This window comes from Mauremys mutica, chromosome 9, assembly GCF_020497125.1.
Source record: "Mauremys mutica isolate MM-2020 ecotype Southern chromosome 9, ASM2049712v1, whole genome shotgun sequence".
Taxonomy (NCBI): Eukaryota; Metazoa; Chordata; order Testudines; family Geoemydidae; genus Mauremys; species Mauremys mutica.
In genome coordinates, this window is record NC_059080.1 from 61,875,797 (window position 1) to 61,893,618 (window position 17,822).

The 17,822-nt window shown below is 43.2% G+C and overlaps 1 protein-coding gene across 7 annotated transcripts in view; it reads left to right on the forward strand.

Annotated features, from left to right (window-relative positions):
* ST6GAL1 (ST6 beta-galactoside alpha-2,6-sialyltransferase 1) overlaps positions 1 to 17,822 on the forward strand; it is a 102,089-nt gene that overhangs the window by 61,152 nt on the left and 23,115 nt on the right. For 5 of the 7 annotated variants that reach the window (XM_045031286.1, XM_045031284.1, XM_045031283.1 and 2 more), the window contains 3 exons: positions 6,010 to 6,151; positions 9,085 to 9,775; positions 12,366 to 12,463. In XM_045031286.1, coding sequence (XP_044887221.1) covers positions 9,127 to 9,775; positions 12,366 to 12,463 — 747 coding nt within the window. In that variant the 5' untranslated portion in view covers positions 6,010 to 6,151; positions 9,085 to 9,126. The remainder of the gene's footprint in view (positions 1 to 6,009; positions 6,152 to 9,084; positions 9,776 to 12,365; positions 12,464 to 17,822) is intronic. The other 2 variants (XM_045031288.1, XM_045031290.1) reach the window with 1 other exon arrangement.

Genomic DNA, 17,822 nt, shown 5'->3' on the forward strand with positions numbered 1-17,822 from the left:
TATCTGAGAGTTTTTGTTTTGTTTTGTTGTACAAGTACTTAGTAGGCCTGAATCTGATTAGTTTTTGAGATCTGATAAAATCACAGCCTGGGATGGTGTAACTGTAGGCTATTTGCACACTTTGCATCAAACTTGCATTAGTCTTTCCTAATTTTATTTTCAGTCTCTCTGGGGACATCAGTTTGTATGTGCAAGTGGAGGTTTTTGCTTACACAAATAGATGTATCTACAAATAGAGTTTGTACAGTTAGAGAGGCCAAATGAAAACACAGCTCACTTTGGGCCAAATCTTCAGCTAGTGTATATCAACTTAGCTCCATTGACTTCATGTGTTCCTTTGAACCTGAAGTGGTTGTAAAGAAGGAACTAGCTATCCTTTGGAAACCATGGACCTGATTCTCTTCTCAACTAGTCTCCAATCCTGAAAAAGACTTGAGCATGTGTTTAACTTCAAGCACCTAAGTAGTTGGGCAAGAAGTAGCACAGCTTATTAGTCTGGATAAAACCTGACCATTACCACCAAGCAGACTTGAGCTCCTGGTTACAGCCATGTTTAACCTGTCCAGGTGGGATATTGTGCAGGTGGCTGATGTCAAATGCTTAGAAAGATTTATAGACTGTTCTGGAGGATCCTCAAAATATATGGCCGCTTGTATAGCAGTAGCTGCTGCCATGTTTTGGGTCTTTCAGTGGCATTTCTGGAAATGTTGTCACATCAAGTTTGCTACAAAGCTGTGGATCTATAGAACCACACTTATGCCTACTCAATTGTATGGCAGTGAAACATGGTCACCGAGGAAGGCTGAAGAACACCAGTTCGTTGTTTCTGATAAGGGCTGCCCAGAGGATTCAGGAGGCCTGGGGTCATAGAATCATAGAATCTCAGGGTTGGAAGGGACCTCAGGAGGTCATCTAGTCCAACCCCCTGCTCAAAGCAGGACCAAACCCAACTAAATCATCCCAGCCAGGGCTTTGTCAAGCCTGACCTTAAAAACCTCTAAGGAAGGAGATTCCACTACCTCCCAAGGTAACCCATTCCAGTTCTTCACCACCCTACTAGTGAAAAAGTTTTTCCTAATATCCAACCTAAACCTCCCCCTCTGCAACTTGAGACCATTACTCCTTGTTCTGTCATCTTCTACCACTGAGAACAGTCTAGATCCATCGTCTTTGGAACCCCCTTTCAGGTAGTTGAAAGCAGCTATCAAATCTCCCCTCATTCTTCTCTTCTGCAGACTAAACAATCCCAGTTCCCTCAGCCTCTCCTCATAAGTCATGTGCTCCAGCCCCCTAATCATTTTTGTTGCCCTCCGCTGGACTCTCTCCAATTTATCCACATCCTTCTTGTAGTGTGGGGCCCAAAACTGGACACAGTACTCCAAATGAGGCCTCGCCAGTGCTGAGTAGAGGGGAATGATCACATCCCTTGATCTGCTGGAAATGCCCCTACTTATACAACTCAAAATGCCATTAGCCTTCTTGGCAACAAGGGCCCACTGTTGACTCATATTCAGCTTTTCGTCCACCGTAACCCCTAGGTCCTTTTCTGCAGAACTGCTGCCCAGCCATTCGGTCCCTAGTCTGTAGCAGTGCATGGGATTCTTCCGTCCTAAGTGCAGGACTCTGCACTTGTCCTTGTTGAACCTCATCATATTTCTTTTGGCCCAATCCTCTAATTTGTCTAGGTCCCTCTGTATCCTATCCCTACCCTCCAGCATATCAACCACTCCTCCCAGTTTAGTGTCATCTGCAAACTTGCTAAGGGTGCAGTCCACACCATCCTCCAGATCGTTAATGAAGATATTGAACAAAACCGGCCCCAGCACCGACCCTTGGGGCACTCCACTTGATACCGGCTGCCAACTAGACATGGAACCATTGATCACTACCCGTTGAGCCCGACCATCTAGCCAGTTTTCTATCCACCTTACCGTCCATTCATCCAACCCAGACTTCTTTAACTTGCTGGCAAGAATACTGTGGGAGACTGTATCAAAAGCTTTGCTAAAGTCCAGAAATAGTACATCCACTGCTTTCCCCTCATCCACAGCGCCGGTTATCTCGTCATAGAAGGCAATTAGGTTAGTCAGGCATGACTTGCCCTTGGTGAATCCATGCTGACTGTTCCTGATCACTTTCCCCTCCTTTAAGTGGTTCAGGATTGATTCCTTGAGGACCTGTTCCATGATTTTTCCAGGGACTGAGGTGAGACTGACTGGCCTGTAGTTCCCTGGATCTTCCTTCTTCCCTTTTTTAAAGATGGGCACTACATTAGCTTTTTTCCAGTCATCCGGGACCTCCCCCGATCACCATGAGTTTTCAAAGATAATGGCCAATGGCTCTGCAATCTCATCGGCCAACTCCTTTAGCACCCTCGGATGCAGCGCATCCGGCCCCATGGACTTGTGCTCGTCCAGCTTTCCTAAATAGCCCCGAACTACTTCTTTCTCCACAGAGAGCTGGTCACCTCCTCCCCATACCGTGTTGCAGAGTGCAGGGTCTTCGGCGGTGGGGGGCCCCTGCCACCGAATTGCCGTCAAAGACCTGGCACTTCAGCGGCGGGTCCCAGGGCGGAAGGACCCCCCGCTGCCGAATTGCCGCCAAAGACCCGGAGCGGAAGAAGCTCCGGGGGCCCGGGCCCTGCAAGAGTTTTCCGGGGCCCCTGGAGCGAGTGAAGGACCCCGCTCCAGGGGCCCTGGAAAACTCTCGTGGGGGCCCTTGCAGGGCCCAAGGTCTGGGGCAAATTGCCCCACTTGCTTTCCCCCCCACCCCCGCCCCGGGCGGCCCTGTTTCTGATTCCCATAGTCTGTCAGCTGCTCCATATTAAGTGGCAGGCCAAGGTCAACAATGAAGATATTTGAAGTAGAAACCAGTAATTGCCTCCACCAGCACTGGTTCAGTTTCCAACTTTCTTGACATGGGCATATTATAAGAATGGATGACCAATGAATTCCGAAGAATGTTTACCAAGGAATGTCACTACATGGCTGGCAATCATGTGGTTACCAAAAGCTGCAGTGGTATGATAAGATCACCAGTGATAGTCTGGCTGAATATTCGATTTAAGGAACAATGTAAGGCCCCTAGCTAAGGTATACTTTGTGTAAAACTGTTGTGAGAAGAGAACTGGGTTCCTCCTTTCAGTGTAGTAGTTCTGAAGGGACATGCCTGTGACTGTTTACCAGGGACATATTGATGCAGCTACTGTTCCATCTTTTCTTTACATTAATGCATTGTGTTAAGAGTGTGTGACATGGCAGTTACTTTGGCTGTTGCCATGACACTTGTTGGTAAATCGTATAGTCAATTGCTTGACCCCAGTTTGTTTCATTTTTTGCAAAGTAATAACCAATGTCAGTCAGACTGCCTGCTAAAAGGCAATAATAGTACAGTACAGGAAAAAATGGGTTCAGTAGAATACCAATTTCCAGAGAGCAATCTCATGCAGTGTTGTTGAATTCACCTTAGGAAGAAGGCTTGTTTCAAAGTTATACCCTTAAAGCTATCCTTTTTATACCCAACCAGTTTAAAAGTAATAAAGTACTGTATGGACCATCTGAAGCTAGATTTATCCAATAATCTTTCTGGCTTGTTTTTCTGGTACCATGATGTGCCCCTTATCTCTTTGTTTTGAACACATACATTCCAGATACTGTGGTCATGAAGGCACTTCCTAGGCTTGTAAATAAGAACATAAGAATGGCCATGCGGGTTCAGACCAATAGTCCATCTAGCCCAGTATCCTGTTTTCCAACAATGACCAATGCCAGGTGCTTCAGAGGGAATGAATAGAACAGGTAATCATCAATTGATCCATCCCCTGTCACTCATTCCCAAACAGAAGGTAGGGACACTTCAGAGCATGGTTCTTTTTTGAACCATGTTATAGTCTTGGCCTTCACAACATCCTTTGGCAAAGAGTTCCACAAGTTGACTGTGTGTTGTGTAAAGAAATAATTCCTTTAGTTTGTTTTAAAGCTGCTGCTTATTAATTTCATTTGGTGACCCTTAGTTCTTGTGTTATGAGAAGGAGACATAGCATGGCCTATTAGACTGAGCACATGACTGAAAGTCAGGTATTCTTGAGCCTCGATTATTTAGGTGATGCTTGGCAAGTCTCTCCACTTTTCTTTCTCAATTTCCTGTATGTATGTATGTTTGAAAGCAGGTTTCTGGCTGGATAAGAATAGAGACAGGAATCTCAAGTTCCTCTTTTGGAAAACTGTGTCTAGTCTGCAGACATAGACTAGTACTATTGGACAAATGATCTTTTATTTTCTTCCACTAGTTGCTATTAGCATGTACTGTAGCTATTAATTGAACTCATTTCCCAATCCTGCATCTTGGAATTGATTCTGCATTAAACACACATTTCTTTATTTCAGTAACGCTAATGCAAACCAATTAAATTCAGAATGTTTAAAATTAATGCCTATGCTTAATTGTAAATGAAAATGCAGGATTTATACATTTGGGACTAGATCTTCAGATGGTGTATGCTGTTCATTGTCTTTACACAGCTATCCTGATTTACAGCGGCTGAGGATCTGGGCCATAAGTAGGAAATTGGGTGCACTTTGTGGTCACTTTTTGAAATTAAGACTCCTCACAGATATCTGACACAGCTTGTTACAGATGTTAGTTGAATGTTTACAAAGAGCAAAAGCAAAACTCTTGCTTTTAAAGTTTGGCAAATAAAAAAGGGGTGGGAGGTGAGGGGTAAAGCTGATATATTGAATGCAAAGTTCCCTTCCAGAGCACCCATGTACTGTTGATGTAAACTTCTGAGAATAGCGCGGAGGAAGTGCTGACACAACTTCCATTAACTCTTTCAAGCAACTAATTTATAAAAAAAACCCTAGTTTAATGTACAACTGTCAATAAAGGCAAATCCAATTATGTCCTATTGAAGCACATTATAACAAACACTTGTGATTAAAATTTCCTTAATTAAAGTGGGGACATGTTTGAATTTTAACAACTGATTCTGTGGAATGCATGTGTGTTATAAATCTGCCTATTTGCCCTCTCTTTTGATGTTATCTGACTGTTGACACTAAAAGAAGTTTTAATAATTTAGACTCCTATCCTGCAAACAATTACAAGTGTACCTCATTCATGTGCATAGTTTTGCTGACTTCAGTGTTAACGTAAAGTTAAGCATGTGTGTAACTTTTTGCAGGGTCATAATGGTTGGTAAAGTCTCCCCCTCTCTCTCACTGCATCTCCTTCCATCACTTGACTTATAATGGTTTCCTTCCTCCAAATCCTTTTTGAAAACAGGAAATAATCTATTTTAGGCTAGTGTTTGCGTAGCACTCAGTGCCATGGGCCCCTCGTCTAATGGGGCCTCTGGATGATACTTGAATGCAAAATACTGTAGTGCTATTGTGAAAAGCAATACTAAGCCTGTCCAGCAGATAAAACTCTTCATGTGTGTTTGGTGGTGTGGCTTTTGTGCTGAAGGAATAAGACAAGAAGAACACTTTATTTTGCAGAACCTATGGTAAGATATTTGCAGAGCAAAAAGTGACTAGTCAGAAGACAGAGCATCTAAGACTCAGGAGAAACTCACAAAGACGCTGTTTAACTAGATGATTCTAAAAATAACATCAGGTATTCACTTTAAATTTGCCAAAAACATACTGCTCTCTAAGGGATTAAAATAACACCAGGGGGCACTGTAATATTGTTGCTAGCCAGGCTGCAGACAGAACATGCAAACTGCTAGGTGGCTCTAAATTTTGGTGTGAGACTCTCTAGGTTTTTTTTAAGCCGAGAAAGATGTTTTGCTTTGTCACAGGCAAAGTTTGAACAATTCCTGCTCATTTCAATAGACGTTTGAGCTCTTGGAAGGGTTTTACTTGATTAACATTTTTTTGCTGCTGGCGGTAGCCAGGTCTGGCTATCAGAATTCTCTCTGCAAGACTCCAACACATACCTAAGAAAATCCTTGTTGGTGCCCTGTGCCATTTGGTATTTCTCTAATAAAGTTCTCTTTTTTTGCAGGTGGCTTGTGACCTTTATTAGAAATCTGCTCATCACTGACATGTTGGAATTGTAAGAGAACACAGCTTCTCACCCTCTGATAACCTGCAGATACTTAAAAATGAGCAGCGGTTGCTCTAACTCAAGTATTAGACAACAACAGGTAACAAATACATTAGCAGTTCAAATGCTACAGAGGAGACTTTGTGTTGAAGTCTAATAATAGATTTCATTGTCTTTATTGGGATAACAATCCTTTAGTCGGTCAACATTTGGACAGTGCTTTGAGGATGTAGAGTGCTAGACAGTGGTTAAGTGTTAAGTTCCTGTTGATTTTAGTGGATCCCAGGATCAGCTCTATATGAACTTGAGTAGTCTTCACTCACATGAGGCCTGCTGACTTCAATGGGACTGCTCCTGTTGCTGGGGCTATGTCTACACTAGAAATGCTATAGCAGCAGAGCTGCAGCAGTGTAGTGTAGACACTTACTAGAGTAACAGAAGGGATTCTTCTGTCACTGTCAGGGCCGGCTCTAGACCCCAGCGTGCCAGGCGCGCGCTTGGGGCGGCATGCCGCCGGGAGGGCGGCAGGCGGCTCTGGTGGACCTTCCGCAGGCGTGCCTGCGAAGGGTCCGGTCATCTGGCGGCTCCGGTGAACCTGCTGCAGGCATGCCTGCGGAGGGTCCGCTGGTCCCGCGGCTCGGGTGGACCTCCCGCAGGCACGCCTGCAGATGCTCCACCGGAGCCGCGGGAGCAGCGGACCCTCCACAGGCACGTCTGCAGGAGGTCCACTTGAGCCGCGGGACTGGCGACCACGAGAGTGCCCCCCGCGGCGCGCCACCCTGCTTGGGGCGGCGCAATTGCTAGAGCCGCCCCTGGTCACTGTAGTAAACTCCACCTCTCCAAGAGGCGGTAGCTAGGCCTGCAGAAGAATTCTTCCATTGACCTAGTGATGTCTACACCAGCGCTTAAGTCATCTTAATTACATTGCACAGGGTGTGAAAACCCTAAAGGATGTAGTTAAGCCACCTAACTCTGAAAGGTAGACCAGCCCTAAAACAAACACAAGGAAATGTTTGCATATTTGGGCCCTAGTTTTTCATGGCTCAGTCTGTACCATCACCTGCCTTTTAAGTGGCTCTATTTCTTTCTCTGAGAGTTCATGGATGGGGATGATAGAAATAGAAGACAAAGGGTACTTTATATGGTCAGACATCTGTGCTTATGAATGAATGGCTGGAACTTGAGGATACTGGGTTTGTTCAGTCAGAAGTATAAGACTGGCTCCAAGAGGTCAAAATTCGATTGCCTGTATTTCAGGTGCTGAACCTATTCACACTAGCGTAGATGGAGCCTGTACCCTATACCCTGTACCTTGCTGGTGTGCACTAAAGGTTCTCTAGTGTGCTTTATTGTAGTACTGTTTCAAACAATACTATGTTAAAGTGCATTAAGAAGAGAGTATTCATTATAATATATACTACTGTAATAAGTAATATAGCTCATTATGATGTATACAAAACTAATTACAGTAAACCCTGAACTCCACCTGATTTTGGACATTTACATAGAACTCAAAAATTGCTAAAAATAAACCCTGAACAATTAAATTAACACATCCCAAAGAACAGAAGCTCTGCCTATGGCTCTGGGCCAGAAAAATTACTTCCAGCACCGATCCCAAATAACAGGTACTGTGCCTATGATTGCTAGTTCCCCACCAACTCCTGTGCACTTCTGGAGTGGGAAACCATTCCCCTGTGTTGGATTGCAAGGTGGCCAAACTACTCTCCTCACCCTGGGAGACAGATAGTCAGATACAAACATGTAGGGTGCGGGGAGCCAGTGTCCAGCTCCTCTGCACAGCAGTTCCAATTCCCTGTTCTTGGCCCCATCATACTACTCGAGCATCTGCCCTCTCTTTGCCGCTCTCATATCCTGAGGGCAGGTGTACACTAAAAAGTTAATTTGACCTGCCTATGTCGCTCAGAGGTGTGAAAAACCTACACCCCTGAGTGACATACTTAAGCTGACCTAACCCTAGTGTAGACAGCATTAGGTCGATGGACAAATTCTTCCATCAACTTTGCTATCACCTCTTGGGGAGGTGGATAGATTAATGTGATAGGAGAAGCCCTCCTGTCCAGACACGATGCACTGCTGTAAATGCCACAGCTACTTTTAGACTGCCAGCATATCTTCGTTTACACCTGTCCCATTGTGTTCCCCTGGGCTTTGAACAGAGATTGAATAATGAACTGACCTCTGTGCTTTCCTGCTCTTGATTTTCTGCCTCTGCATCACAACACTCTAGCAGTCTTTCCCCTAAACAACAAACTCTCCATCTCCTCCATGCAGCTGCTGAAATTATTTTCTGCTGTAGGTGCGGTGTTCTGCATTTGTTGGAGCGTTGTGCTGCAGAAAGCTTCTTCGCTTCCCCCAGATATTCTGTATTGTACCCTAAATTAATATCAAACCAAGAGCATTTTGAGAATAAAACAATTAAAAAAACAAAACACTAATGTAGACTCATTGGCTCCAGACAGCTGTTTAATGACATTACACGTTGGGAGTGCAGTCAGTCACTTACAGATTTGCAGAAGTTTCCTATGAGCTCACTAAGGTTTCAGTGTAGCTATTTTGAAACTCACATGATGTTTATAAAATTTGCATTTTCCACAGTGTCCTTTAAACAAGCTTTGTTACTGAAACAGTAGTTTCAGACCACAGGCAAGAACCAGGGACAGATTCAGGCAGGGAGCCTTGACCTGGTGATGTTGTTTCAGACATTAAATATCTATTAAAAAAATAGCAAAGTGGGGATTTTCACCCAAACTGGCATGAAAGTTCTGCACCCATACACTCTGGAGAAGGAAAAATATAGAATTGGGGCTGAGGGAGGTCGCCCATATAACCAAATAAGGAGCATGGGCCTGGGTTGATATTGAATTTAGGACCTCATCCAAGCCCAGTAAAGTCTTTCCATTGATGCTAGTGGCTTTAGATCAGGCCTTTTAGATGGATGAGAAGTCTGGAAAAAATTTCTAGTTCCCCCACTGCTTCTTTTGATTAGTTGTTTCTTGCCCTCTTTTTCAGGCCCAGTATCGTTAATCACCTCATCCTGATGCACCATACATTATGGTTCACATCAATCTATTTAAAAAATTGATGTGTGGAATCTTGTTATTGTTTGTGGTTCTGACTGTTTGTTTGTGGAGGGAAACAAGAAAAGGCTACTACATTCCCTTCAAAACAGAAAGCAAAAGTTTTCAGAATCCCAGAGCTCTGGGAAAAGGAGATGTACTTACATCCCGTCTTCTTTCAAGCAAAGCTGTCAATGAGAAGGGCCAGTTATCTGCTGCTTTGCTGGTCAAACTGGATAAAGTAAATGGCATCATCTCTTCAACCCCTCCAGGAAACAATGCAGTGGCAAAGTCCAAGAAATCATTGCTCTCTGTGAATGTCTGGAATGAGGACAGTTCATCAAAGAATCTCATACCCAGGCTGCAAAAGGTCAAAAACAATTACCTGTCCATGAACAAGTACAATGTGACTTACAAAGGGCAAAGGAATACGGCCAAACTCAGTCCAGAGAAACTGCTGTGCCAGCTCCGGGACAGAGTGAATGTGACAATGATCCATGGGTCAGACGGTCCATTCAATACCTCTGAATGGCAGCTGTATCTACCAAGAAAAAACCTCAGCCAAGAAGTCGGCCACTTCCGTCAATGCGCTGTCGTGTCCTCAGCAGGATCTCTGAAGTCCTCGCATCTGGGACCAGAGATAGGTTAGTGTTACTCTGTTAGGATAAAATGATATCATCTGGTTTTGTAACTCTGAGGTTGGAACAATCCACCATCGCACTTGATTTATCCATAGGACTTTCTCCATTTAAAATTAATCTGAGAATTCACAAAGACACTTGCACCAACGTGAAATATTCAGTTAAGATTCTTATTGATTGCAGGTGTGTGTGGTGGAGAGCAGAGAGAATAAGTTGGTACCCTTAGTGTGTACCCTTAGTACACATTTCAAATGTGTACATTAATCTTTAACACTTGAAAACACAATTGGTTTAATTGAACTAAGTGTGGGCCAGGATTAGTGCAAGATCCATGCTGATTTCTGCACCCATACAATATGATGGAGATCCCCTGTGGTAGAATTCCCACTGCAAGGGAAGGGTTACAGTGGTACGAAGCAGCTGCAGTCTCCACTCTGGGGACCTCTAGGGAGCCGGAGTCCCCTAAAGAGAGAGGGTAGGGCAGGCTAGGAACAGGAGATGGCCATGGCAGCTGCAGGAAGCACTATAGTGATACTGATATAACTCCCCAGGTGAACACTCAGATTTCCATTTGAGTGCCTTTGTTTGGTTTAACTTATGTCACTTTGGAAGGAGTTTAAGCTAAACTGGTGGTGTGGGGTGGAAAGCCACTCTTAAATGGGAATGTTTATCCATATGGGGTAGTTACGCTGGTATCACTGTATCAGTTTAACTGTACTGATAGGATTATACCAGTATAACTGATAAAACTTTCCCATATAGACAAGCACTTTGGCTCTGGAGAAGGAAGGAGGAGAGGAGGAGGCAGTGTTTCCTAGTGGGTAGATCACTGGCCTATCACTCAGGAGCCCTGATTTCTATTCCTGGCTCTAATATTGGCCTGCCAGGTTACTTTGGGCATGTCACTTTGCTGCTCTGTGCCTCAGTTTCCCATCTGTAAAATAGGAGTAATGACACAGTTTTCCTTTTTAAAGTGCTTTTAGATCTACTGATGAAAAAATCTATAGAAGAGTTTAGGTGGTATTATTATTTATTTTATTATTCATTATTTAACGTATCCATTCTCTGTAACAGCAGAACCTCTGGCCTAGCTCAGCCTTGCTGGAGTTGGGGCTCTTAAGCACTACTGCAATCCAAATACATAATAATAGTGATCATAGAATCATAGAATATTAGAGTTGGAAGAGACCTCAGGAGGTCATCTAGTCCAATCTCCTGCTCAAAGCAGGACCAGTCTCCAACTAAATCATCCCAGCCAAGGCTTTGTCAAGCTGGGCCTTAAAAACCTCTAAGGATGGAGATTCCACCACTTCTCTAGGTAACCCATTCCAGTGCTTCACCACCCTCCTAGTGAAATAATGTTTCCTAATATCCAACCTAGACCTCCCCCACTGCAACTTGAGACCATTGCTCCTTGTTCTGTCATCTGCCACCACTGAGAACAGCCTAGCTCCATCCTCTTTGGAACCCCACTTCAGGTAGTTGAAGGCTGCTATCAAATCCCCCCTCACTTTTCTCTTCTGCAGACTAAATAATCCCAGTTCCCTCAGCCTCTCCTGTAAATCATGTGCCCCAACCCCCTAATAATTTTTATTGCCCTCCACTGGACTCTCTCCAATTTGTCCACAGCCCTTCTGTAGTGGAGAGACAAAACTGGACGCAATACTCCAGATGTGGCATCACCAGTGCCAAATAGAGGGGAATAATCACTTCCCTTGATCTGCTGGCAATGCTCCTACTAATACAGCCCAATATGCCATTGGCTTTCTTGGTAATGAAAGCATGCTGCTGACTCATATCCAGCTTCTCATCCACTGTAATCCCCAGGTCCTTTTCTGCAGAACTGCTGCTTAGCCAATAATAGGGAGGAGAGAATATGAAGGAAGACACAGAAACAAAACTCAGGAAAAGCTATGCTGTCATCTGTTATAGGAAAGAAAAGAGAGTGAAGCCATGAAGGGAAAGTATAACACTACTAAGAGTACAGTAAGTTACATTTGGCAAAGTACCTATAAACATTACACAGCTGTTGTATTCCTTTAAAGTGCAGGAGGTGTCATGTTGAGCAGTGAGGTAGCATAGTTATTTTTCACCCTAGCCACTAGGCTCAGTCCACAGGCTATTGAGCATCAGGTTTTTCAGGCCCTGAGAAATAAAGGACATTCCTCTTCATTATTTCCCAGTCACTGGTTTGTAACAAATCACAAGGAGAATTATTTACCCAAGCATGTTTTGGGGACCTGTACTGAGCAGGTTTCTTGGATGTCAATTGTGCTCTCTACATGTGTGCTGAGTGTTTACAATAAAATACATACAGCTGGAAATGGTTAGTTTCATTTAAACCAAATTAGGAGACAGAGAAAACAGCACACACAGTAATCATTTAAATGCCAGCATGAAAAGAATCAACCTTTTTAATACTTCTGATGAATCCAGCTCTGTATCGCTAACAAACAGCTATTATGAGGAAAATTCTGCATTGATTATATACCTGACATATTTTTAACATACCCGAGTTACATGGTTTTCCCCAACTCACACATAATAGCCATTGGTTAACTTTTAATAACTCTTCCCTCTTTACTGCTTTCAGACGCCCACGATGCAGTTTTGAGATTTAATGGGGCTCCTACCATAGGGTTTCAGAATGATGTAGGAGAAAAGACAACAGTTCGCCTTGTTAATTCCCAGGTAAGTCTGCCTGGCATGTGTGCTACACAACAGAGAGTGAAAATGTATTGAGTACATGACTGAGGGCCCAATTCAGCTCTCTTATTGTGCAGTCTCTCCTTCACTGCAAGGATTGAGGTAGGAATAGCACCAACAGCAGAGTGATTAATGGTGAGTGGCAGCTTTTCTTACGGTATTTATGGAAGAATAGAGCCACATCTTTGGCTATGAACATGAAAACTCTACCTCACGGTCTTGGGACCTTTATGTAGCAGCATCTTGAGGTGTCATTTCTAGAGCAGGGGTGGGCAAACTTTTTGGCCCGAGGGCCTTATATGGGTATGGAAATTGTATGATGGGCCATGAATGCTCACGAAATTGGGAGCTGGGGTGTGGGAGGGGGTGAGGGCTCTGGGGTGGGGCCAGAAATGAGGAGTTCAGTGTGCAGGAGGTTGGACTGAGGCAGGGAGTTGGGGTGCAGGGCGGGTGAGAGCTGAGGTTGCAGGCTCTGGGGTGGGGGCTGAGGATGAGGGGTTTGGAGTGCAGGAGGTTGCTCCAAGCTGGGACAGATGGGTTCGAAGTGGGGGAGGGGGATCGGGGCTGGGGCAGGGGTTGGGGCACAGGGGGCGTCAGGGGTGAAGGCTCCTGGCAGCGGGTACCTAAAACAGCTCCCAGAAGCAGCAACATGTCCCCTCTCTGGCTCCTATGCAGAGGTGCGGCTAAGCGCCCCCCCCCCAATAGGATTTTAATAGTTGTGCTGTATTATTTCATGCTGTATTTCAAATACAGCTTTTTATTTATGGTGTATTCATCTGCACAGAACACCCATCACAGAATATATCCTGCTCATTATCTCATCAGAGACAGCTTTGCACATCCGCATTGTGACACAGATGTGACTTCAGCTCCCTGCCTCACGCTCCTTTGAGAACTAAGCCACTGAGACTTTCTGCTTTCTACATCTTATTTCTCAGGCCTTTCTCCTGCAGCCTTTCTTCCCACTTGGCCTGTGGAGCTCTTGTCAGATGGAGAATGCAAAGCAGGGCTGTAGCATCATGTGTTTTGAAGCACTTGCCCTTTCTAAACTTTCCAAGCCCAGAAAATCCTGCAAAAAAGCTAAAAACTCCAAAAAGTTCAAGACAGATGTTTCTTCCTTTTAGTGTGTCCATGTCTTGTCTCCTCTCCTCTGCCTCAGTTGGATGACAGGCAGATTTCATGGGAAACTGACCGCATTTGTTGACAAAGTTACGCAAGCCCTTGATAAACAGGAGGAGGAAAAGGTCACTCTATCAAGGATTCCCTTCAAATTAAGAAGTCAGAGGGGATTATGGTTTCCTATCATAGAAGCTGGGGTGGGGAGAAATGAGAGTGAATTATTCCACCCTAAAAAGAAAAGGACTGTTGGCAGAGTTTCCCGTAAGCCATATTAAGTTCAAAAAGAAAGAGAAGTCCCCTCCGTCCCAAGGATGGATGTGTTTGTTTATATGCTGACTTTTTAAAAATCATTGTCTTTGCTGAGCATGCTGTGGACAGCACATCGATCAGAGCTATATAAACAATTGTCAAAACCTTGGCCTGTCCCAGGGGATGTAAGTAAGATGGGTATGAGCTCCACAGCATCTAAATGGGAGACTTCTTGAGCCATTGTGGAGATGAGTGATGAACAAGGAGTGAGGTACCCAGTGTTTTCTTTTGTGTAACTAAGGTTTTTACCCAGGGGAACATCCTCTGTGTTTTGAATCTGTTGTCTGTGAGAGTAGCTTGCATGCTAATCTCTCAGCGGTATTTCTTTTACCCCTTTTCCTTCATTAAAAATCATCTTTTTAAGAACCTGATTGATTTTTTCCTTGTTTTAAGTCCAAGGGGTTTGGATCGGTGTTCACAAGGAAATTGGCGGAGAAGTCTCTCAAGGTTACACAGGGAAGGGTTACAGTACTTGGGAGGGAGAGATTTGGGCGGGGGGGGAGAAGACAGAGTTTCCCAAATGACTCATAAACAGCTGTTTTAAACGATTTGGGTGGTGGCAGCAGCCAGATCTAAGCTGGTAATTAAGATTAGGGGTTCTCATGCAGGTCCCCACATCTGTACCCTAAAGTTCAGAGTGAGGGTGAAACCTATGATAGCTCGTCTATACATGGAGTTATTCCAGAATAGCTACTCAGGAACAGCTGTTCCTGAATAACTTGGCACTTGGATAATTTACTCAGAATAAGAGTCTTTTTCCAGATTAGCTTAATCCACTTTGGCTAGAATAAGTGTGTTCACAAATTTAGTTATTCTGAACTAGCTGTTGCGCTTTACATTCACACCCTGTCTCATTCTGGAATAACTTTCATGTGTAGACAAGCGCTAAGAGACACAAGAGACAACCTGTAATTTTGGTATAATGTCATGAAATACATGAAGGGATAGACTTGCATCACTAAGATCTAAAAACTGTTTTGGGAGGGTTTTTAGCCCTAGCAGATAACTAGAGGTAATATTTTCTTTACTTTTAGATTTAAGCAATGGATTCAACTTAATTCGCCTTACATTTAAGACTTCAAAATTAAAAGTGAAACACTGCCCAACAGGGAACGACTGATGAGTTGGGGCCAGGAGCCAGACATTAACCTGTAGGGGTTGATGGTCACTATTGGATACAAGAGCAACTGAAAAATTGGAAAAACAAGGCCAGTTTAAAATTGGGACTGGAATATAGTCAATCACCTTCTTCCCTTGTAGGGCATGTCTACACTGCACTTTTAACACCCACAGCTGGCCTGTGTCAGCTGACTCGCCCTTGCAGGGCTTGGATTATAGGGCTGTTTAATTGTGGTGTAGATGTTCAGGCTCAAGCCCAAGCCCAAATGCCTACACCATAGTTAAGCAGCCCCATAGCCCAAGCCCCGCAAGCTCGAGTCAGCTGACATGGACGAGCCGCAGGTGTTTAATTGCAGGGTAGACATACCCTCTGAGCGGTGTAGGTAAAGTGACCCAGCATGTCATCACCACCTCTACTATTAATAACTCTGAGCATGAGTCTGTCCAAAATCACTAAGACTTTCCAGCCCATTGAATTCATTATCTTTCGTATTTCTTGAGGGGAGAGCAAGCAGCCTGTCACTGAATGTACTATGACAGGTTTCAGAGTAGCAGCCGTGTTAGTCTGTATCCACAAAAAGAACAGGAATGTGGCACCTTAGAGACTAACAAATTTATTTGAGCGTTAATAAATGTGTTATTCTCTAAGGTGCCACAATTACTCCTGTTCTTTTTTTGAATGTACTATGTGATCAATTTTTATCTTCAGCACCCAATGGCACATTAAACTCACTAAAAGAATAAAATTTGCTACTGGATAATTATCAGTCTCTGAGTAAGAGATTCTAGCTCTGCCAATAAATTTGCATTGTAATAACAGGATCCTGAGGAAGGCAAATAAGCATTCAAAGAAACTAAAATATTATCTGGGGAAATGATACTGTAAGACTGAAAAAAGGATTACCTGGAAGTAATACATTAACTAGAGCATTTAATTTGATTGGAATAAAATGGACCAGTTCACTGACTGGTCTGCCCTTCTTGAGAACCTTCAAAACAAAATTCTTAGCCTGGGAGATGAAAAGATTCATCTTTGGTAAGCCAGGTTTCTTGTAAAAGAATAAATCAAATTGTGCTAAATAATTCTTAAATTCCAAATCATGGACTTTACTTCTGAGGCCATTGATGGTCTATGATACTGTTTTAATAAAAACTGCATAAGGGATGCGGAAAGCATCCTTTAGTCAAGTCAGTTCCTTATCAGTTCACTCAATTAGTAAGTTGTCAGAACAAATCATGCAATTAGGTTTATGTTTATGTTTAGATCTTCTGAGTCTTTCCTCTTCAGTCCTTTGACTACCTGTTAACTCCTGTGTATTAAAATCTAGGACCAACCCAACTGGATGTACCCATACCACAGGGTAAAGGCCAACAGAATTTTTGGGTCCTTACTAGGGCTGTCAAGCAATTAAAAAAATTAACACCAGGGGAGGATTTTATCCCTGTGGGATGATTTAAGAAGAATATTGATTGGTGGGCCCCTGTTTTGGCTAAACTTTTCTCCAATATAAATAATACAGGGATTTTTCCCTCAGGGTGGGCTACCAATATTATTATTTCTCTCTATAAAAAAGGGAATAGGAAAGACCCAGGGAATTAGCACCCAATCCTCTTATTGAATGCTCTCTTAAAATTTATATGAGATATCTTCTGGGGAGACTAGAGGATCTGGCAGAAAATAGAAAATAAAAGAATTTGCTGGTTTTCAGAATGGCTTCTCCACTACAGATTATGGTTTTATTCTTTCTTATTTGATCTACAAATGTTTGCATCTCTGAAAGGGGAAAAATTGTATTCAGCCTTTGCTGATCTAAATGGGCATTTGATTCTATTGATAGACAGCTTCTGTGGGACAAATTTGAGATAGATCCCCTGTTAATTTATTCTGTTAAGAGCTCTTCCCAGGCAAAAAGAGGCCAAGATTAGGATAGGCCTGGATAGGCAACTAACTGATTCCATCCTGATAACAAAGGGGGATTGACAGGGCTGTCAGCTTTTTTAACTTTTATATTACTGATGTTATTTTGGCATTAAAAGGGAATCAGTATTTTCCCCCATCAAATCATGGATTACCTTTGTCTATCTTATTCTATACAGGTGATAGGATTCTATTGTCACAAATATCAGTGGGACTGAAGCATTCATTAAATGTGTTTGGTTTATACTATCAACAGGAGAGCCTTTTGATAAATTATTCCAAAACTAAAGTAATAGTTTTTAGTCAAAGGCGGAGGTTGCATAAATGGAGGATTGATGGGCAATATATTGAACAAGTTAATTCTTTCCCTTCTCTGGGTGTCTGGTTCTCATAAAATGGGTTGTGGGATAAACATGTTCAGGTGACCAAAGAGAAGGCCTCAAATTCAATGCAAGCTGTGTTATGTTTCACCTGGATTCATGGGAGCAATTTAATTGCGCTAGCCCTAAGAGTGTGTGAGGCTAAGGTATGCACTCAGATTTTGTATGGTGTGGAAACATGGAGGTGGAATGATCAAACGGGAGTAGAAATGTTTCAAAATTAATTCCTTAGGGTGATTTTTGATGTCCCAAATGGAACTGCAGCTGCTCTTCTTTCCCAAAGTGCAATACTAACATTAACTTTTTGAAAAAGAACGAGGAGTACTTGTGGCACCTTAGAGACTAACAAATGTATTTGGGCATAAGCCTTTGTGGGCTAAAACCCACTTCATCAGATGCATGCAGTGGAAAATACAGTAGGAAGATGTATACCGAGAACATGAAAAAATGTGGGTTGCCAGACCAATTCTAACGAGACTACTCAATTAAGGTGGGCTAT